Here is a 23510-nt window from a genome sequence, read left to right as displayed (position 1 = left end):
CCTGCCTTGCTGGCCTCTGAGCTTGCAGTTTGAAACATTGTTACAAATATAGAAGCTAAACAAAACCCCAGAAACCTGCTTTCAGCCCACTGGGATCTCAGAGCTGGAGCTGATACAGTGTTTTGATTATAGAACCCAAACAAACCAGATACCTGCTTTCAGCAGCAGAGGCCTCAGAGCTGGAGCAGAGCTAAAGCTAGCCCAGAATAAAAAAAAAAAGGCAAAAAGGAGCAGTTGGGAGCTTCAGTCACCCGCCAGCCTGAAAACAGCCCTCAGCCCCTCACCCAGACTGGCCAGGCACCCCAGTGGGGACCCCCACCCTGAAGGGTGTGTGACCAGCTGCAAACAGCCATCATCCCCTCACCCAGGCTGGCCAGGCACCCCAGTGGGGACCCCCACCCTGATCCAGGACACCCTTCAGGGCAAACCAGCTGGCCCCCACCCATGCACCAGGCCTCTATCCTATATAGTAAAAGGGTAATATGCCTCCCAGCACCGGGATCAGCGGAGCCGCAAGGCCTCCCAGCACCAGGATCAGCGGAGCTGAGAGGCCTCCGGCCACCGGGATCAGTGTGACAGGGGGCAGCGCCCAAACCCCCTGATCGCCCTATGGCTCTGTGTGTGACGGGGGCGGGGCCACAACCTCCCTATCCGCCCTGCTCTGTTCGTGACAGGAGAAGGCGCCCCAACCCCCTGACCAGCCCTGCTCTGTGCCTGATGGGGGGAGCTCCCCAACCCCCTGATCGCCCTGCGGCTCTGTGTGTGACTGGGTGCGGCGTCCCAACCCCCTGATCGTCCCTGCTCTGTGTGTGACAGGGTGCGGCGCCCCAATCCCCCCACCCCCCACGGGCCCTGCTCTGTGTGTGACAGGGTAGAGCCATAACCTCCCCATCTGCCCTGCCCTGAGTGTGAGAGTGGCGGTGCCCCAACCCCCTGATCAGCCCTGCTCTGTGGGTGATAGAGGGCGGCGCCCCAACCCACTCTCCACGGGCCCTGCTCTGTGTGTGATGGGGTAGAGCCATAACCTCCCCATCGGCCCTGCCCTGAGTGTGACAGTGGCAGGGCCCCAACCCCCTGATCGGCCCTGCTATGTGGGTGATAGAGGGTGGCGCCCCAATCCCTTGATCCGCCCTGCTCTGTGCATGACAGGGGGGAGCTCCCCAACCCCCTGATGGACCCTGCTCTGTGCATGACAGGGGGTGGCGCCGCAACCTCCCCGTCAACCCTGCCTTGAGTGTAACAGGGGGCGGTGCCCCAACCCCCCTTAGGCCCTACTCTGAGCGTGACTGAGGGTGGCATCGCAACCTCCCAATCTGCCCTGCTCTGTGCATGACAGGGGGCGGCGCCCCAACTCCCCAATCGGCCCTGCTCTGAACCCGACCAGGGGCTGCACCTAGGGATTGGGCCTGCCCTCTGTCACCCGGGAGCAGGCCTAAGCCAGCAGGTTGTTATCTCCCGAGGGGTCCCAGACTGTGAGAGGGCACAGGCCAGGCTGAGGGAACCCCACCTCCTCTCCCGAGTGCACAAATTTTTGTGCACCAGGCCTCTAGTCATATATAAGTGTCTAGCATCCGAAATACAATAAAGAACTCTTATAAGTCAACAACAAAAATGCAAACAAGCACTGAGGCTGATTTGGCTCAGTAGGTAGAGCGTTGGCCCACAGACTGAAGGGTCCCAGGTCCGATTCCAGTCAAGGGCACATACCCGGTTATAAGCTCTATTTCAGGCCACAGTTGGGGCATGCGTGGGAGGCAACCAATCGATGCGTCTCTCTCACATCAATGTTTCTCTCTGTCTCTTCCCCTCTCTCTAAAAATTAATGGAAAAATATCCTCAGGTGAGAATTAACAACAACAACAAAAAACAAGCCTTTTTACAAAGGGGCACAGGACTTGAATAGACACTTCTCTCCAAAGAAGATATACAAATGGCCAATAAGCACATGAAAAGGTGTTCATCATCATTAGTCACTAGTGAAATGCAAATCAAAACCACAGATGTCACTTCACGCCCACTAGGCCAGCTACAGTTTTTAAAACTGACAATAACAAGTGTTGGTGAGGAAGAGGAGAAACCGGAGCCCTGAACATTATTGGTGGGAATGTAAATGGTGTAGCCTCTGTGTGAATTACCACAACACTGAGCAATTACATTCCTGAGTACATACCCGAAGAATTGAAAACATTTGTTCAAACAAAAACTTGGACAAGAATGTTCACAGCAGCACTATTCACAATAGCCCAAAGTCCATCAACTAAAGAATGGATAAACAAATTGTGATATATTCATACAATGGAATATTATTAGGCCATAAAAAGGAATGTAGTACTGATTACCTTACAACATGGATGAACCTTGAAGAGATGCTAATGAAAGAAACCAGGCACAAAAGGCCATATATTGTGAAATTCCATTTATACAAAATATCTGGAATAGGCAAATCCATAGAGATTGAAAGCAGATTAGTGGTTGCCAGGGCTGGAGGTAAGGCCAAATGAGGAGTAATTGTTTAATATATGTACAGGGTTTCCTTTTTGGTGATGAAGCTGTTCTAACTAGATAGTGGTGATAGCTGCATAACACTGGAAATAGACTAAATGTCACTGAATTGTACACTTAAATGGTGAATTTTGTTATGTGAATTTTACTACAATGAGCTACAATTGTTACTTACTTAAAAAAGTGACATTTACAATGTGACACAAAATGCCTGATGTATTAGTACGCTAGGAAGTCACATACTGGAGCCCACTGTGGCTCTTCTAATTACCACGCTGTGAAGGTTTAGCTAGAAATTGTCTGGCATCGCCCTAGCTGGTTTGGCTCAGTGGAGAGAGCATCAGCCCACAGACTGAAGGGTCCCAGGTTCAATTCTGGTCAAAACTCAGGTGCAGTCTTGATCTCCACCCCTGGGGTGGGGCGGGGGCAGGGGGCGTTCGGGGGGCAACCAATCAATGTGTCTCTCTCACATCGATGTTTCTCTTTCTCAGTCTCTCCCCATCCCTTCCACTTTCTCTAAGAAATCAATGGAAAAATATCCTTGAGTGAGGATTAACAACAACAAAGAAAGAAATAGTCTGGCATTTGTGGTAACTACGTAAGTAACTCCTAACAGTCTTTCTTTTTAAGAAGAACATTACATATACTGGGCAAACTAAGCTTCTCTGTATCAATCTGAAATAAATGTAAAATGTGTTGGAATTTGCATACAGGCATCATTGGATCAACTCCATTCAATCCATATACTGTACAATAGACCTAAAATGGTTACATTTGTTTTCAAGTTTAAAATTTTTCCTTATTTTTATTTTGTATGGGTTCTGAACTCCGCTGCCTCTAAAGGTAGATGCTAATTTGAGGCAACTAATGCAATACTGCAGGACTCCTTCAGGGCAGCTGGGATACTGAAGGGCCCTGGTCAAGGCTTGAGATGAACCATTTCATAAGGAATGCACTTCTAAATCAAGGACTGGGAAACCAAAACTTTTTCTGTTTTGTTACCCTCACCCAAGGATACTTTCTCCATTGATTTTTTAGAGAGAATAGAAGAGAGGGAGGGAGTGATCTTGACCAGGAATCAAACCTGAGACCTTTTGGTGTGTGTGTGTGGGAGGGGCGGGGGGGCGCGGGTTGTCAAGGACACACTCTAACCACCAAGCACACCGGCCAGGGCAAAACCAAATCATTTGAATATATGTTCAAGATAGAGCATTTATTGGTTCTCTCTGCTGCACCCATTTTTAAATGCTATTTTCAATCCCCCCAAAAGTTATACAAATGAAACTACTTGTGACTTTTCTTTTTAGAATGCAGTCTTATTGTCTGTATCCCTTAATTTACACAACATGGCCCTAACCGGTTTGGCTCAGTGGACAGAGCGTTGGCCTGTGGACTGAAAGGTCCCAGGTTCGATTCTGGTCAAGGGCATTTACCATGGTTGTGGGCACATCCCCAGTAGGAGGTGTGCAGGAGGCAACTGATCAATGTTTCTCTCTCATTGATGTTTCTAACTCCCTATCCCTCTCCCTTCCTATCTCTGTAAAAAATCAATAAAATATATTTTTAAAAATTCACACAACATGTTTCAGAAATGCGACTTATGGAGAAAGACAAATATCATGACCACAATTCAAATATTTCAGAAAACTAAGAATATTTTAAGCCTGAGTACTTTTTAAAATGAAAAACAAAAAATTCTTATTTTACACACATATTCATTCATTCTATTCAAGTTCTATTTTGCCAAGAGGAATTTGTGCTAGAATATTGGAAGCTAGTTTTCTCCTTTATGAACCTTACCGTCTGTAATGCATGCTGTAAGCCTGGAGTGCTTTGTACATGGATTTGAAATTGGGGCTCTTGTTATAGTTACATAGAAGTTGTTAAAAAGAAAATTTCATCTGTGCAAGTGTAGAATAAGACCTATTTATTCTAAAGGTTCACCTTCCCAAATGAATACAATATTTAGATTATTTTGACACTAGTTAAAATAGTTGATGAAACATTAGTTGATATAAACACTTTTTCAGTGTACTATTAAAATTTTTAGAAAAAGTATTATTATTAAACTAGTGGCCTGGTGCACAAAATTTGTGCACATTAAAAGTGAATTAATTAGAGGAAATACTTTAATATTGTTTTTTGCCCTTTCTCTATAATAGAAGTGTCAGAGATGAAAGAAAATTAGTAAAATGTATATGAAAATCTTCCTCCTGTCAGAGTCTGGGGTACCCTGCAGGATCCAGAATCAAGTCCCTGCCCACCTGTGTGAACCTCGAAATCGCGCAAGACCCAGACCCAGCCGGCCCCACCCCCATTGGGCGAGATCCAGACCTGGTCGGCCCCACCTCTGTCAAGCCCTGCTGGGTAGGGGGCGCAGCCTCAGGTCCGCCAGCCTGGCGCCAGGGCATGGGGATGTGGCTTCAGGTCCCCCAGCCTGGCGCCAGGGGCACGGCCTGAGGTCCACCGTCAAGCCCTGCCGGGTCTGGGGTGAGGCCTGAGGTGCCCCGTCAAGCCCCATCAAGCTGGAGGGGCGCGGCCTGAGGTCTCCCGTCAAACCCCGCCAGGCAGGGGGCATGGCCTGAGGTCCCCTTCCTGCTCCGCTGGGCGGGAGGGCGTAGCCTCAGGTCACCTGCCCCGGCCCAGCACCACACAGCCTCAGGTCCCTGCTGATCGCTCATTCCAGCTCGTTACAGGAACCCCACCACCGCTGTGGGTGCAGCCATCTTGTGCTACGGGAACCCTGCCTCTGCTGTGGGCACAGCCATCTTGTGACAGTGTGATGGAGTGAGGGTCAATTTCCATATTACATCTTTATAATATAGGTTCAGCTCATAGCTGACTCCTACATTCATTTGGTTTCAATCGCTTTCTCCATCAGTAGACTTAGATTTGGTGCATCATGACTGGGGAAGTTGGCCTGTTAAAAAATGGGTCCTTCAGAAAGTAGGTAATTTAAGGTTAGTCTTTCACCAAATTAATGTTAATTCTGCATGCTTTTCAGTAAGAACACATTAAAATTATTCTCAACTAGGATGTTTCTTGTTCTGTATTTTTTTTTTTTTAGATGAATTATCAAGCTGGCCTTTGAGTTTTGGAATAAGCTAGGATAGAGCTTCTTGTTTTCATAGAAATGGCTATTGTGGCCAACTGCTTGGATGTGAGTGACAGAGCAGTACACTTAGGACAAATTTTGGCATGAGTCATCCCCGAGTTCCAGCAGCTCTGAGAGGTGAGTCAAAAGGCACAGACCATCCACACCCCTACAAGGTTTGGTGGGAAGTGGCAACATGTCCTTTGCCATTAAGGAGGTTAACAGAGAAGGGAAAGGAAGATTAGCTCATAGCTGATTCCTACATTCGTAATGGACACATCTCTGGGAGAGCCAGATGACAGAGACAAAGGTCACCTGAACCTAGTATCTTAGACCTAGACTTTAATGTTACTCATTCTGTAAGTGAGGAAATGATGGATCCAGATGGATTTGCCCAAAGTCACTGCTGGCAACTGAGTCAGAACAAAAACCTAGGGACTCTGACTTCCATCCAGTTCTTTCCTGCTGCCACCACACCATCCTGCTGTCAACAGGAGAACATGTGAAATGGCATCTTATTCCAGTCCCTGAACTTATCAGCAAGTTAATGAAAATGAGACGCTAATAATCTGGCAAAGACATTTTTAATCATGTGTTCCACATTTTCTGCACCTTATGGAAGGTGCTTTGGAGGAAAAACTATCAATAAAGACTGTGAAAAAACTCCAGGCCTTCGCTGTTACTTTTTCTAAATAATAAGATACTATTTTTGACAAGTAAACAATTCCGTTCACATCTCAGTGGAAGGAGCATAGTTGGGGTACAGGGTAGGGTTAGGGTTATACACATATGCAAGTAAACAAGCAGTCAACTATTTTTAAATGTGCCTAATCTGTCCAATGATTAGATGATCCAAATTCTGATCTCAAAGGATGAAAGTAGGTTATTTCTATTTTGCCACTCAATGAATTATGCATTTCTAGCATAATTATATAAAACTTGCTCTCTTCTAGGATGAGATATTAAAATTCCATGGAAACTGAATGACATGACATACAGTCTTACCATCAAAAAGGTCGTAAGAGGGACAATCATTTTATACAACATAGGCATTTTCTAGTCCACAGCAGTCTATTTTTATTCCATCAAATTTGTGTTTATTTTTTATGAAATAATTATAACAGAGAAGAGTATAGGAATAATTGAAATTTTTAAAATAAAATATTACAGATATAATTAAAGTCTATTGGACACTTCTTCATGATACCATTCTCTTCCCTAACCCTCCCCTGCAGGTTTTTAGACTATAACTGCATAACTGAATCCACATATGGTATTGTTTTTGCATGTTTTCAAACTTTAAATAACCTCCTTTTAATGTTTGTTCCCATTCAATGTTTCTGAGGTTTATCCACACTGATTCATATAACTCTCTTAATTTTAACCCATTCATATATACAGTTATATGGCTATGCCACAATTTTTATTTCCCCAGCCATTTATGTTTTTTCTCTAATTTTACACCATTCTAAACAATGTTGCAATGAACATTTTTGTACATGATTCCTTATGCACACTTTCAGTTCTTAATTTTGCTAAACTGTTCTCCAAAGTAGTTGTACCAATTTACAGTGTATGAGAGTTCTCACAGCCTTCAACATTACCAAAATTTGATATTGTCAGACTTAAACATGTTTGCCAATATAAAGAATGTGAACTGGTATCTCATCAGTATTTTAATGGCCACTTCCATGATTACTAGTAAGATGAGTATTTTCAACTACTTATTGGCCAATTAGGTTTCCTCATCTGTGATTATCAACTTGTATCCTTTGCCCATTTTTCTATTGAACTGTTTGTCTTATTTTATAAGTTACTAGAGGCCCAGTGCACGAATTCATGCACGGGGTGGGGTCCCTCGGGGTAGCCTGCGGGGATTGGGGCCCCAGCTCGCTCCTCTAGGCTCGCAGCCCCAGCCTTGCAGCCCCGCCTGACACCCCACCATGGCCTGGTGCCACCCCCTCACCTTTTCCATCATCCTGCCTGTGGGGCAATTAGTCGGGGACACCCCCCTGCCCTGCCTGAATCCCTCAGCATCTGGGAGCCAGGAGGTGGCCCCAACCCCTGCCGCTGCCACTGGTTGCCATTTGCAGGGCTATCAGTTTGGGCCGGGCCCCCTGCCCGGCTCCTTCAGCGCCTGCGGGGTGAGTGGTGGGGCAATTGGGCCCCTGCTTGCACCTGCTTAGGCCTGGCGCCACCTGCTCACCTGCTCCACCATCCCGCTGTGGTTCCGCTCTCACTGGGGCCCATTGGGGCCGGCAGCGCCTCCACTGCAGCCTGCTGCCAGCGCCACATTGCAAACGCCCACCATGTTCCGCGCCACCCCCTGGTGGTCAGCGCATGTCATAGTGAGCGGTAAAACTCCCTGTCAAACAACCGCCCAAGGGGATAATTTGCATATTAGGCTTTTATTATATAGGACTAGAGGCCCGGTGCACAAAAATTTCTGCATTCGGGGGGGGGGGGGGAAGGGGGGTCCCTCAGCCCGGCCTGTGCCCTCTCCCAGTCTGGGACCCCTCGGGAGATAACGACCTGCTGGCTTAGGCCTGCTCCCGGGTGGCAGAGGGCAGGCCCAATCCCTAGGTGCAGCCCCTGGTTGGGCTCAGAGCAGGGCCGATTGGGGAGTTGGGGTGCCGCCCCCTGTCATGCACAGAGCAGGGCAGATTGGGAGGTTGCAATGCCACCCTCAGTCATGCTCAGGGTAGGGCCGATTGGGGGGTTGGGGCACCGCCCCCTGTCACACTCAAGGCAGGGTTGATGGGGAGGTTGCGGCGCCACCCCCTGTCACGCACAGAGCAGGGCCGATCAGGGGGTTGGGGCGCTGCCCCCTGTCACGCACAGAGCAGGGCTGATCAGGGGGTTGGGGAGCTCCCCCCTGTCACGCACAGAGCAGGGCCCATCAGGGGGTTGAGGAGCTCCCCCCTGTCACTCACAGAGTAGGGCTGATAGGGGAGTTGGGGCACCGCCCCCTGTCACACACAGAGCAGGGCGGATCAGGGGGTTGGGGCGCCGCTACTGTCACACTCAGGGCAGGGCAGATGGGGAGGTTATGGTTCTACCCCATCACATGCAGAGCAGGGCCCGTGGAGGGAGCGGGGGTTGGGGCGCCACCCTCTATCACCCACAGAGCAGGGCCGATCAGGGGGTTGGGGCACCACCACTCTCACACTCAGGGCAGGGCCGATGGGGAGGTTATGGCTCTACCCCGTCACACACAGAGCAGGGCCCGTGTGTGGGGGGGGTGTTGGGGTGCCACACCCTGTCACACATAGAGCCGCAGGGCAATCAGGGGGTTCGTGAGCTCCCCCCTGTCACGCACAGAGCAAGGCTGATCAGAAGGTTGGGGCGCCTTCCCCTGTCAGGAACAGAGCAGGGCCCATAGGGAGGTTGTGGCCCCACCCCCTGTCACACACAGAGCCGCAGGGCGATCAGGGGGTTTGGGCGCTGCCCCCTGTCATGCTGATACTGGTGCTGGGAGGCCTCGCGGCTCCGCTGATCCTGGTGCTGGGGGGCATATTACCCTTTTACTATATAGGATAGAGGCCTGGTGCATGGGTGGGGCCAGCTGGTTTGCCCTGAAGGGTGTCCTGGACCAGGGTGGGGGTCCCCACTGGGGTTCCTGGCCAGCCTGGATGAGGGGATGATGGCTGTTTGCAGCTTGTCACACACCCTTCAGGGTGGGGGTCCCCATTGGGGTGCCTGGCCAGTCTGGGTGAGGGGCTGAGGGCTGTTTTTAGGCTCGCAGGTGACTGAAGCTCCCAACTGCTCCTTTTTTTCTTTTTTGTTTTTATTCTGGGCCAGCTTTAGCTCTGGCTCCAGCTCTGAGGCCTCTGCTGGGTTCTATAATCGAGACACTGTATCAACTCCAGCTCTGAGATCCCGGCTCTCTGAAAGCTGGTTTCTGGGGTTTTGTTTATCTTCTATATTTGTTACAATGTTTCAGACTGCAGGCTCAGAGGCCTGCAAGGCAGGCGGGGAATGTTGGAGTCCTCCGTCACTGAAGCAAGCAAGCCTCATGTTAGTTTCAAGCTGCCTGGCTGCCGGCCGCCATCTTGGCTGGCAGTTAATTTGCATATCTCACTGATTAGCCAATGGGAAGGGTAGCGGTTGTACGCCAATTACCATGATTTTCTTTTATTAGATAGGATATGTATCACATTCTATCCTGTCTTTTCACTCTGCTTATGTGTTTTTCATCAGTTTTGAATTTTAATGTGATCAAATTTATTAATATTTTCTATTGTTTTATTATTTTTTTTTCCACTTAAAGGAATTCTTCCCACTCTAAAATCATAAAGACAGTCTCCTATTTTCTCATCTAAAAGTTTAAAAATTTTGCTTTTCAAGTGTAGTAGGTCTTTACCTAGAATTTATTTCTGAGTATAATGGAGCATAGAACTTTCTATATGGATAATCCTTTACCTTAGACCACTTATTGAATAGTGAACCCTTTCTTCACTGATTTTTTTTATAATCTTTCCACTATCAAATATCAAGTTTCATATTTACTAAGGTTTATTTCTGGGCTCGGTACTATGTTTTGTTGTCCTATTTGTCTATCTCTGTGCCAATACAATATTGTCTTCATTTATTACAAATTCATAGTATGTTTTTTTGTTATTGTTGGCATTTCAGGTTTTATTTTTTAAATAATTTTTAATTTTTCAATTACAGTTAACATAGAATATTATATTAGTTTCAGCTACACAACATAATGACTACACATTTATATAACTTACAAAGTGATCACCCCAATAAGTCTAGTGCCCATCTGACACTGTACAGTTATTACAATATTGACTATATTCTTAATCCTGTACTTTACATCCCTGTGACTGTTTTTATAACTGACAATTTCACACCTTATTCCCTTCCTCTTTTTCGCTCATCCAGCCAACCATCTCCAATTTGGCAACCATCAAAATGTTTTCTGTACCTATTAGTTTGTTTTGTTTGTTCATTTATTTTGCTTTTTGGATTCCACAAATAAGTGAAATCATATGACATTTGTCTTTCTCAGTCTGGCTTATTTCCCTTAACATAATACCCTGTAGGTCCATCTATGTCGTTGCAGATGGCAAGATTCTTTTTTTATGGCTGAGTAATATTCCATTGAATATATGTACCACTTCTTTATCCATTCATCTTTTGATACTTAGGTTGCTCCCATATCTTGGCTACTGTAAATAATGCTGCAATGAACATAGGGATGCATATGAATTTTTCAATTAGTGTTTGTGGTTTCTTCAGAAAAATATCAAGAAGTGAAATTGCTAGGTTCTTCTTTGACTCTTATAGCCTTTGTTTAAAAAATTTTATTTATTAGTTGAGTTTTTTATACAGGGAGGGAAGGGAAGGGGGGGAAGGTGTGGGAGGGAGGGAGAAAGGAGGGGGGAGAGAGAGAGAGAGAGAGAGAGAGAGAGAGAGAGAGAGAGAGAGAGAGAAAGAGAAAGAGAAACAATTTGTTGTTCCACTTATTTATACATTCATTAGTTGATACTCATATGTGCCCTGAATGAGGATCAAACCTGCAACCTTGGTGTATCAGGATGATGCTCTAATCAACTGAGCTATTTGGTCAGGGTTTTAAAGTCTATTTTGCCTGATATAAGTGCTGCTACCCCACTCTTTTTCGTTTTGTTTCCATTTTCATAAAATATTTTTTTCCATTCCTTTACTTTCATTCCTGCATGTCTTTTGATTTGAAGTGGGCCTCTTGTAGGCAGCATACATATGGGTCTTATTTTCGTATCCATTCAGACATCATATGTCCTTTGATTGGAGACAAATGTTAAAATTATTCATATTTATCTCTTTCTTCTTAACGAAGTCCCTTTAACATTTCTTGCAATATTGATTTGGTGGTGACAACCTCCTTTAGCTTTTTTGTGTCTAGAAAGCTCTTTATCTGTCCTTGAATATTAAATGATAGCTTTGCTGGCTAGAGTAATCTTGGTTAGAGGTCTTTGCTTTTCATCACTTTGAATATTTCTGGTCAATCCCATTTGGCCTGCAAAGTTTTTGTTGAGAAATCAGCTGGTAGTTTTATGGGAGCTCCCTTATATGCCACTAACTGGTTTTTCTTCCTGCTTTTAAGATTCTTTCTTTATGCTTAACCTTTGTCATTTTAATTATGGTGTATCTTGGTGTAGGCCCCTTTTGTTTGGGACTCTGCACTTCCTGACATATATCTATTTACTTTGCCAGGTTAGGGGAAATTTTCTGTCACTATTTCTTTCGATAGGTTCTCAATCCCTTGCTCTCTCTCTTCTTTTTCTGGTATCCCTATAATGCAAATGTTGGTATACTTGATATCCCAGAGATTACTTAAACTATCCTCATGTCTTTGGATTATGTTTTCTTTTTGCTGTTCTGATTGTGTGTTTTCTGCTACCTTGTCTTTCAAATTGTTGATTCAATACACTCATTCATCCAATCTATTGTTGATTCCTTCTAATGTATTCTTCATTTCTGACTGGTTTATTTTTATGTTTCCTATCTCTATTTTCATTTTGCCTATGTCTTTGTTAAAGTTCTCGCTGATTTCCTCTACTATTCCCCTAAGTTCATTGGGCATCCTTATAACCAATGTTTTGAACTCTGCATCTGGTAGATTGCTTGTCTCCATTTTGTTTAGTTCTTTTTCTGAAGTTTTGTTCTGTTCTTTCATTTGTTTGTCTCTCATTATGGTTGCCTCCCTGTGTTTTTTCCTGTGCTAGGTAAAGCTGTCTCCAAGTTTTGGTAGAGTGGCCTTATGTAGTAGGTGTCCTGTAATGCCAGTGTTGCAACCTCCCTGGTCACCTGAGCCAGGTACCACAGGTGTTTCCCTGTGTGGGTTGTGTTTGTGTGTGCCCTTCTGCTGTAGTTGAGCCTTGATTGCTATTGGCATGCCAGTGAGAGGGACTGACTTTCAGGACTGACTATGACTATAGTGGAGGAGCTGTTGTGCAGGGCCTCACTCTACGGAAAAGTAGGATTCCCTTCAGCAAGGCTCTGATGCCTTCTGAATCCACCCTTTAGGTGTGTTGTTTGTGGAGATGGTTGGGTGGTGCTCTGTGTGGTCTGAAGCTGGCCGCTGGGTGTGCTTGTTCTGGGGTCTCTTAGGAGGGGGTCAGGTGCACTGCCTATGCCCTGCCCAGGGCCACTTAATATGATCTGCAGATGGCTGGTGCTTGTGCCAGGCTTGGGGCTGCTTAGTAAGAAGTATGGGCACAATGAGGCCAGATACTGCTTATTTGAAGTTTGTGAACCTTTGAGAGAATTTAGTAAAGTACGAAGCATGAGCCATAACAGGCTGTTTGTATGGAAAAGCCACTGGAAGTGGCCTAGGTAGGCCAGCAAGTTGGGTGGGTGGGGGAATCACCAGGGCTGGGCAAATGGTTTTAGCCGGGTTGATGGAGACTCAGACTTGGTTTCAGCCTGAGCCTGCAGGCTAGGTGGGAGAGGGCTTAACAAAGGACCAATGGCCTCTGCCAGCACATCTGTCTGAAAGAAAGCCGCCTCTCCAGTCCTCACCTGCTGGGAGCCGGTCCATCCTTGCTGTTTCAAAGGACCTGGCATATATGGCATACTGTTCTTAATATGTTTGCTCACCTTCTTGGCACTATGTGTTTTAACCAAGGTCTCTGAGAAAGGTTGTTTCCCTAGGTAGGGATTTTCCCCTGAAGTTAGGGAGGGAATAAAACCTCTTAACTAAGTGCCAGGCGGGTAATTAATCACTTTAACTACGAACAATCATGCTTAAGCTACATAATCTTTACTCCCTGGAATGGAGATAAGAAACGCCCTAACCTTTGTAATAGAGACTGATAGGATTGAATCAACTGGTATAAATACAGATGTAACAAGTCAGAACTTAGAACACAGAATTTAGAAGACAGAACCAAGAGGCACAGAACCTAGACCAGAACCTACACAGAACCTAGAGACAGAACATGGCAAAAGATCCTGGACAGAAACTGGCCTCAGAACCTAGAGACAGAACCTAACGAGAGAACATGGCAAAAGATCCTGGACTGAACCTGACTATAGAAATTGGCAAGAGAACCTGACTAGAACCTGGTGACTGAACCTGGCTGGAGAACCTGGACTGAATCTGGCTGGAGAACCTGGACTGAACCTGGCTGGAGAACCTAGCAAGAGAACATGGCTACAGAACCTGGCTAGAGATCCTAGACAGAACTTGGCTGGAGATCCGAACCAGAACTTCACTGGAGATCCAGACCAGAACTTGGCTGGAGACCCTGACAAGAGAACCCGGCTATGATGATCACCTGAACGCTGCCTCTGTGTCATTCCTTCTTCGCCGACTCCGTCCACACCTTTGGGAACCCCTGGACCTGCTGGGGTTGGACCCCGGCACTCACCCTGAGCCAGATAATTAAGTTCCTCTAGTATGTCCTGGTGCTTTTTCAGCCACAATCCCAGCACTGGAGCTCAGAGCTGTTGAGTTCATCAGCGAGTAAGTCCATGCGCAGGCCCTTTAAAAGGAATGCCTAGGACTCCAGCAGCCCTCCAGATTGAATCCTCTCAGCCTCAGTCCCTGTTGGTTTTCACGGCTAGAATTTATGGGGACCTCTCTTCCCTGCACTGGAACCCTGGGCTAGGAAGCATGATGTGGGCCTGGGACCTCTCACACTGAGAAAACTGCCACATACGGGTTTGGGACCAGCCCATTCTGTGCGAAGGCCCCTCCTACTTGTCTCAATGTGGCTTCTTTTTTAATATATTTTCATTGATTTCAGAGAGGGAGAGGGAGAGAGATATAGAAAGATCAATGATGAAGGAAAAACCATTGATCAGCTGCCTCCTGCACATCCCCCACTAGGGATTGAGCCCGCAACCCAGGCATGTGCCCTGACCAGGAATCAAACTTCCTAGTTCCATGGTCGGCAAACTGCGGCTTGCGAGCCACATGTGGCTCTTTGGCCCCTTGAGTGTGGCTCTTCCACAAAATACCATGTGCGGGCACGCACGTACAGTGCGATTGAAACTTCATGGCCTATGTGCAGAAATCGGTATTTTGTGGAAGAGCCACACTCAAGGGGCCAAAGAGCCACATGTGGCTCAGGAGCCGCAGTTTGCCGAGCTGCAGTTTGCTGACCACTGTCCTAGTTCATGGGTTCATGTTCAACCACTGAGCCACACTGGTTGGGCTCAATGTGGCTTCTTTTTTATACCCTTAGTTATGGGATTTCTGTTCCGCTACATTTCAGGTGGTTCTCAATGAAGGTTGTTCTGTAGTTTAGTTGTAATTTTGATGTGGTCACGGGAGGAGGCAAGCATAGCATTTTCCTACTCTGCCATTTTGACTGGGCATAATAAGTTTAAAATCTGGTAGGGAGGATTCCGCTATCTGTTCTTCAAAATTACCATCGATAATCCTAAGCCATTACTTGTGAAAGGGGTCAATGGGGGGGGGGAGGTGGAAAGGGGACATCTGTAATACTTTCAACAATAAAGATAAATTTTTAAAAAGCAATCAACAGTAACAAAAACACACACACACACACAAATAACAAAAAAAACCCCAAAACACACAAAAATAACAAAGCTAATAATTTGAATTAGCTTGTTAAGTTCCAGGAAAATTCCTGTTGGAATTCTGAATGTAATTGAATGGAATTTATAAATTAATTTTGGGTTTAAATTACTCTAGTGACTTTCTGGACAATGAAGATCTGGAGGCTGAAAGATGGATTAAAACTTTTTTTTACCTCTCAGAGCAACAATTAAATCCTATATAATAAAAGCCTAATATGCAAATCGACTGAATGGTGGAATGACTGGCGGAACGACCGGTTGCTATGATACGCACTGACCATCAGGGGGCAGATGCTCAATGCAGGAGCGGTGCCCCCAGCCTGCAGGCCCCGTCCAGCCGTGGCAGTGGGGGGCAGGGCCAGCGAGTGGGTGGCGCCAGACCAGCCAAGGTGGGTGCCAGCAGGGGGTTCCTCCCAATTGCCCCACTGGTCACCCCATAGATCAGCCCTGATTGCTGGCCAGGCCTAGGGACCCTACCTATGTACGAATTTTGTGCACCGGGCCTCTAGTATCTTAAAAACTGCCATGTGTCCATGTATAGACTGATAAATTCAATTAATGAACATACATTATAAAGACTAAAAAAAGCCCACCTAGCCTGTAGGAATATTTAAGGAAACTAAAATAAATATACCCAATGATAAACTATGATACCAATAAAACTACTAGCTCTAAAAATGACATATAATGGTAATGAATTAATGTTTACTGATGTTATGGCATTCGGCGATAAAATCAGGATATGAATTTTGTATACAATGTGAATACAGCTGTAGGAAAAAAAACCTTCAAATATGTGCACAGGAAAATAAAATTTACTAAAATCTTTACAATAGTTAGGAGTATGGGATTACAGATTAGATTTTTCTCATTAACCATAATCTATAAAAATCTATTGTCTAAAGTTTCTAGGAGGCCATTTTATTACTTATTAGAGGCCCAGGACACAAAATTCATGCACTTGCGGGGGGTGGAGGGGGCCCTCAGGCCAGCCTGTGCCCTTGGGGGATGTCCGACTGCCGGTTTAGACCCGATCCCCACAGGCCTAAACCAGCAGTCAGACATCTCTCTCACAATCTAGGACGCTGTATGCACCAGTGACCATACTTTTCATACAGGTGAAAGGCATCTTGCTGTTGTATGGGCAGCTACATTTTTTTGCCCTGATTATAAAAAGTAGTACATAACATGATCCTCCTGAGGCAGTAGTACCATTTTCCCCATCTTATGGGTGGAAAAACTGAAGCAGAGAGAAGTTAAATAATTGGCTTTGTCACACAGTTGTAAGTGTCAGAATCAGTAGTGACCACAAAATATGCAAGCCAGAGTCCATGTATGTCATCACTGCATCATCCTGTTTTTTCAGCGTTAGAGTAGCCTTGCCAGGTTTTAATTTTTAAATCTAAGAGACTGTTCCCAATATTTGGGCAGGGTCCCTAGGCCTGGCCAGCGATCAGCGCTGCTCTGTGGGACGACTGGTGGGCGTGGCGATCAGGGCGCTCCTGCTGGCACCCGCCTTGGCCGGCAGCCTGGCACTGCCCACTGGCTGGCCCTGGCCCCCAACGCCGCTTCCAGTCGCCCCCTGGTGGTCAGTGCGAATCATAGCGACCAGCTGTTCTGCTGGTCATTTCACCATTTGGTCAATTTGCATATTAGGGTTTTATTATATAGGATGCTAATGAAAAAAGTATTAGGAAGAGATGGCAGGTATTACCAGGGGTAGCTTTCTTTCATAGGAAAATGCATTTACAAAAATATTTATGAATAAGTAAAAAAAGTGAGTAGTATGCAAGTGTTTCTTCATTGCTTCATTTAAGGTTCAGAGAAACACTTAAGGCAGAAAGCAAAGCATTCAAATTCTCACACTCAGGATTTGCATTCTAGCTCAGTCACTGATTATTTTAGTAACTTTTAGGAAACAGTATCTACCTATTTTCTTAATAAAAAAAAGAAAATATTTAGAGATATGGATTAGTTAGAAACCGTTTAGAAAGAAATGGGCATTCATTAATATAACTCTAAAATTTCACCTAAGTCATGCAAAACAAAAGATTGCCTATTTAATTTTTTCTCAAGTATAAAAGAGAATAAAAAGTAGGGAGTTTGCCACTTGAAACTGGAAAACAAATGCCCACTTTATTTCTGTAGCTTACACTTTACCTTAAAGACATGAAAGGCTTCAAATTGAATATTGGGACTTTTATCTCGAAGGAGGTTCATCATCAGTTTGAGGTTCTCTGGCTTGCTGATGTACTTTGTCATAATGGCAAAGTTGTGTCTATCCAGGATCAGTTCGCCCAGCAGCTATAAACAAATAAAACAAAATATCAATGCTATAATCTGAGAGCCATCTTATTCAAAATACACCTTACTGCTTCCCACTGAAAAACAAAATATAAATGTGAGTTTAGAATGTTGACATGAAAAAAACTGAGAGTCCTTAAGCACATCTTAAAGCATAGGCATGAAAGCAGTAGTTATTTTAAGCTTTTTACAGTTTTGTTATAAAGTCCATACTTAGTGCATTTCTGAATCTATTTTTAAGCCAATCATTGCTGCAGCTTTAAAAAGCTCACTCTGTAGCTCTAATCAAGAGCTAGCGAGAAACTAATTTATTATTTTCATTGCTTAAGTTATCTTGAGGTAGGATAATAACAAAATTGACTACAATTATACCCCCATTACCTAAATTAATGTACTCTAGTAGCATACTGGGGGGAAAATAGGTTATGTAAAGTGATTTATATGTTCCCCCAAATTTTTATTACAAACCCTGATATATAACCAGTAAAAAAATCACTGATTCTGACTCCAAATGAAGTTTAACATGTGCAGCACGCTTTTATAAAAAAGTAAAGGAAAACATTTTCTGGTGACAAATTAATAGTTCCCCAAATGCAGCATTACTCCATGTTATGAACTGAATACTTGTGTCCTCTCCAAAATCTACATGTTGCAATTCTAACCTCCAACGTGATGGTATTAGGAGGAGGTGTCTCTAAGAGGTTAGGACATGAGGGTAAAAACATCGTGAATGGGACTGGTGGTCTTATGAAAGGGACCCCAGAGAGGTCTCTCACTGCTGGCATCTTAATCTTGGACTTTCCAGCCTCCAGAACTACAAGAAATAAATATTTCTTATTTAAGCCACCCAGTCTACAGTATTGTGTTATAGCAGCCAGAACAGACTAAGACACTTCAAAATAAAATAAAAATACCAAAAGTGGGAACAGTTGAAGAGACTCTAACAGCACAGCTTAATGTGCTGCTGCTCCATCTCATAAACTTGTATTCTCACTGTAGTGGTAGCCATCCTAAAGCTTTGGCAACCAGGCAGTTGAAGTGTACCCTTAATGTAATTTTATATGTGATATATTTATTTTCCAACTCTCCTATTTTCTGGATGTCCCAGGATAGCAATACACTGCATAGATGTTTAAGTTCTGGATGGAAGGAGAAAGCACATGAAACTGTCTGTCTTATAATACAGTCTAGCAACATAACCCCAGGTGTGTATGTAGGGGTGTGTATGTAGGGGTGTGTGCGTATGTTGTGTGTTTGGCAGCCAGGGAACAACCACTTTGCTTGCGATGCATCTTTTGTGTATTTAACAAATGAGAAGTACACACCTTGAAGTAATTTTAGTGCACAAAAGTAACGTTTGTTCAACAGAAAATGATGACCATAGTTGCATGTTAGGTGGTTACCAGTTAGTCATATACATATGGAATGGCAAGAATGTAAATCATTGGTCTTCATCTTCCTTAGTCTCTCTCTGCAGCATCTAAAGCGAACTGAACACTCTTCAGAAAACTTTCTTTGCTTTTGATTTCAAGGCCATTTCATTATACTGGTTTCTTACCCCTTGCAGCATATTCCTTTGCTGCCTCTATTACTGACTCGCCTTCCTTCGGCACCACATATGCAGGAATTTTCCAAGTTGCATACTTGTTTTTTCTCATTCATTCATTCATTCATTCATTCCAAGCTATATACTTGAATCACTTAGCTTTTATTTCCCAGTCTCATCTAAGTCCATGGCTTCAACTATAACATCTGGGAAGGTGTCTCTCAAATCTACATTTCTAGTTTCAGTTTCTTTCCTAAACTCCATGCACACATTCTAACTGTCCACCAGGCAACCCCAGCTGCCTGGCCTATCACACTCAATGTCTTTCCTCTTTTCTCTTTGTTAATGACCTCATATCTTCCAGTGCCTTAGGGCAGAGTGCTGAAATCTTCCCCAGCTCCTTTCTTTCCCTTGCTCCTCACATAAAATCTACATCCAAGATCTTCCAATTTTCTGTCTCTAAGGGCCTCAAAGATCTTTCATTCAATTTTTACTGCCAGTACCCTCATCCAAACCCTCACTGCCTTTCATCTGGACGACTACAACAGCACGCAAATGGTCTCCTCTGCAGTCTTCAGTCAATCCAATCCATTCTGTACATTATGTCAAACAAATCTTCCCGAAGATCAGACCTATTCATGTTACTAATTCCACTTATAAAGTGGATGGATAAACAAACAAATGTCTAGCTTCCTATGGATGGCACTCAAAGACTTTTGTGATCTGAAGTCATTCCTGCTGCTTCTTCTCCTCCACTCCCTCACTTAGTCTTCCTTATTCCTGGGTCTGTGGCCTTATTCTCCTTGCTCTATCTCCCCACCCCAGCTTTATCCTATCTAATAAAAGAGAAACATGGTAATTGGTGTATGACCGCTACCCTTCCCATTGGCTAATCAGGGTGATATGCAAATTAACTGCCAGCCAAGATAGTGGCCGGCAGCCAGGCAGCTTGAAACTAACATGAGGCTTGCTTGCTTCAGTGATGGAGGACTCCAACGTTCCCCGCTTACCGCTGCAGGCCTCTGAGCTGGCAGTTTGAAACATAGTTACAAAACTAGAAGCTAAACAAAACCCCAGAAACCAGCTTTCAGCTAGCCGGGATCTCAGACCTGGAGTTGACACAGAGTTTCGATTGTAGAACCTAAACAAACCAGATACCTGCTTTCAGGAGTGGAGGACTAAGAGCTGGAGCCTCAGAGCTAAAGCTGGCTCAGAATTAAAAAAAGAAAAAGAAAAAAAGGAGCAGTTGGGAGCTTCAGTCCCAGCTTGAAAACAGCCCTCAGTCCCTCACCCAGACTGGCCAGGCACCCTAGTGGGGACCCCCACCCTGAAGGGTGTGTGACCAGCTGCAAACAGCCATCATCCCCTCATCCAGGCTGGCCAGGCACCCCAGTGGGGACCCCCACCCTGATCCTGGACACCCTTCAGGGAAAACCAGCCAGCCCCCACCCGTGCACCAGGCCTCTACCCTAAATAGTAAAAGGGTAATATGCCCCACAGCACCAGGATCAGTGGAGCCACGAGGTCTCCCGGCACCGGGATCAGCATGACAGGGGGCAGCGCCCAAACCCCCTGATCACCCTGCGGCTCTGTGTGTGACAGGGGGCGGGGCCACAACCTCCCTATGGGCCCTGCTCTGTTCCTGACAGGGGAAGGCGCCCCAACCCCCTGATTAGCCCTGCTCTGTGCCTGATATGGGGGAGCTCCCAGACCTCCTGATTGCCCTGCGGCTCTGTGTGTGAAAGGGTGTGGCGCCCCAACCTCCCGCCCCCCCCCCCCCCCGCACGGGCCCTGCTCTGTGTGTGACAGGGTAGAGCCATAACCTCCCCATCGGCCCTGCCCTGAGTGTGAGAGTGGCGGCGCCCCAACCCCCTGATCGGTCCTGCTCTGTGGGTGATAGAGGGCGGTGCCCCAACCCCATGATGGGCCCTGCTCTGTGCATGACAGGGGGGAGCTCCCCAACCCCCTGATCAACTCTGCTCTGTGCGTGACGGGTGGAGCTCCCCAACCCCCTGATCAGCCCTGCTCTGTGCGTGACAGGGGGGAGCTCCCCAACCCCCTGATGGGCCCTGCTCTGTGCATGACAGGGGGGAGCTCCCCAACCACCTGATCAACCCTGCTCTGTGCGTGACGAGGGGAGCTCCCCAACCCCCTGATCAGCCCTGCTCTGTGCATGACAGGGGGCGGCACCCCAATTCCCCAATCGGCCCTGCTCTGAGCCCGACCAGGGGCTGCACCTAGGGATTGGGCCTGCCCTCTGCCACCCGGGAGCAGGCCTAAGCCAGCAGGTCGTTATCTCCCGAGTGGTCCCAGACTGCAAGAGGGCACAGGCCGGGCTGAGGGATCCCCCTCCCACCCGAGTGCACAAATTTTTGTGCACCAGGCCTCTAGTCTATATATAAAAGGCTAATATGCAAAGTGTCCCCTCAGAAGTTTGAGCGGGAGACCGGGAGTATGATCACTCGCTATGACATGCGCTGACCACCAGGGGGTGGCGCCGAACGAAGGAAGGCCCCAGGCTGGCAGCCAGAAGGTGATTAGCCCTGATCACCAGCCAGGCCTAGGGACCCTACCCATGCACGAATTTTGTACAACAGTCCTCTAGTTTATATATAATTGAGAAAACTGTACACACTTAAAGTGTACATTATAATGATTTCATATACATATACATTGTGAAATATTTACCACAATCACGTTAACACATCCACCACCTCAGTTATCTGTGTGTGTGTGTTTGTGTATGTGTGTGTGTGTGGTGAGAATGCTTAATATCTACTCTCAACAACTTTCAAGTATACAATTAAGTACTATAGTCACCATAGTGTACATTAGATTCCCAAACCTTATTTATCTATAGCTAAAATTTTATACCTGTTGATCAATTTCTCCCCATTTTCCTTAGCCCCAGCCCATGGTAACCACCATTCTACCCTATGTTTCTGTGAGTTTGACTTTCTCCCAGGCTGAATCTCCTCTACTGCCTCTATGCTCTTTGTTTTTCCCCAGCAGTACTCACACTGCCTTGCAGTACAGAGTTACTTGTGAGTCTCTTTAGAATATAAGTTCCACAGGGCATGCATCAAATCTTGTTTGTGTTTGTACCCTTCACAGCTTGTGTGATGAATGTGGATAGTGTTGGGGAAATAAGGTGCTATTACCAAAGAATCTTCCCCCAAAAATGTAGAAGGAAAGCAGTTTTATTATTGAACAAGGCCTGGTGCATGAAATTCGTTCACAGGTAGGGTCCCTAGGCCTGGTTGGCGATCAGGGCCAATTAGGGCCTTCTGGCTGCTGGCCAGGCCCTTCCTTACAGCTGCCAGCCAGGGCCTTCCTTCCCTAGCTGCCGGCTGCTGGCCGGGGCCTTCCTTCGGTCTGTGCTACCCCCTGGTGGTCAGTGCAAGTCATAGCGAGTGATCGAACTTCCGATCTCCCGGTCAAACTCCTGAGGGGACATTTTGCATGTTAGCCTTTTATATATAGAGAGATAAGCATAGTCAAAGCACAACACTGTAGGTAATCTATGAAATAGACAGGTAAAACCGCATTTATTTACACAGCCAAGGAGCTACAATCATTACATACATATGTCCTCAACATAAAAGGCAATCTGCCCCCGGAAAGAGGGCTTGCCAGCGTTACTTGCTGTGCACCTTTTCATAGTTCACTCTAAATTCACCTGACCAGCACTGGTCCGAATGTAGTGAGTTATCACAAATGACTGTATACAGTCTGTTACAGATTAAATTCACCTGACCATTAGGGTAGTTCTTTGTTTTAGCTAATTGCCTTTATCCAACAAATAACAAGCATAAAAAACTTTTCTTACCTCTCTAACAAGAAATGTTTATAGGTTAGAGCAGGGGTCCTCAAACTTTTTAAAGAGGGGGCCAGTTCACTGTCCCTCAGACCGTTGGAGGGCCGGACTATAGTTTAAAAAAAACTATGAACAAATTCCTATGCACACTGCACGTATCTTACTTTGAAGTAAAAAAACAAAAGAGGAACAAATACAATATTTGTATTTGCATGTGGCCCGCGGGCCGTAGTTTGAGGACCCCTGGGTTAGAGAGAAGCACCAAGGTTAAACTCCCCTGGTGACAGTGAGATGGCTCCCAGATGTTCAAACAACAAACCAAAGAAACCCAACCACTTCTGGGTTGTAGAGCTGATAAGAGGCTTCTAAGTTATATACATGTATGTATGTATATATATATATAATATATATCTTTATAAAACATATATATATACACACACACACACACACACACACACACACACTACACTACACACACACTGCTTTTTACAGGCCTATCTATATCTATATAGATATATCTTGCATATAGATATATATCTAAAAATGTATTTCTATAAAGTATATAATCAAATATAATCTATACCACATGTTAAAATACATATACATCACACACACATATACATATGAAAAGGACTTTTAGCAAAAATTTCATTTAAAAAATAAACTAACCCTTAAAATGTGCACACACACATTTAATAAACATT

The 23510-nt window shown here is 45.4% G+C and overlaps 1 protein-coding gene across 10 annotated transcripts in view; it reads right to left on the bottom strand.

Annotated features, from left to right (window-relative positions):
• The window catches only part of CAB39L (calcium binding protein 39 like), a 159561-nt gene that overhangs the window by 5266 nt on the left and 130785 nt on the right, over positions 1-23510 (bottom strand). For all 10 annotated transcript variants that reach the window (XM_059684597.1, XM_059684599.1, XM_059684601.1 and 7 more), the window contains one exon: positions 17300-17443. In XM_059684597.1, the coding sequence (XP_059540580.1) occupies positions 17300-17443 (144 nt within the window). The remainder of the gene's footprint in view (positions 1-17299; positions 17444-23510) is intronic.

The sequence above is a fragment of the Myotis daubentonii genome, chromosome 2, assembly GCF_963259705.1.
Source record: "Myotis daubentonii chromosome 2, mMyoDau2.1, whole genome shotgun sequence".
Lineage (NCBI taxonomy): Eukaryota > Metazoa > Chordata > Mammalia > Chiroptera > Vespertilionidae > Myotis > Myotis daubentonii.
This window is presented reverse-complemented; position numbering and strand designations above follow the sequence as displayed.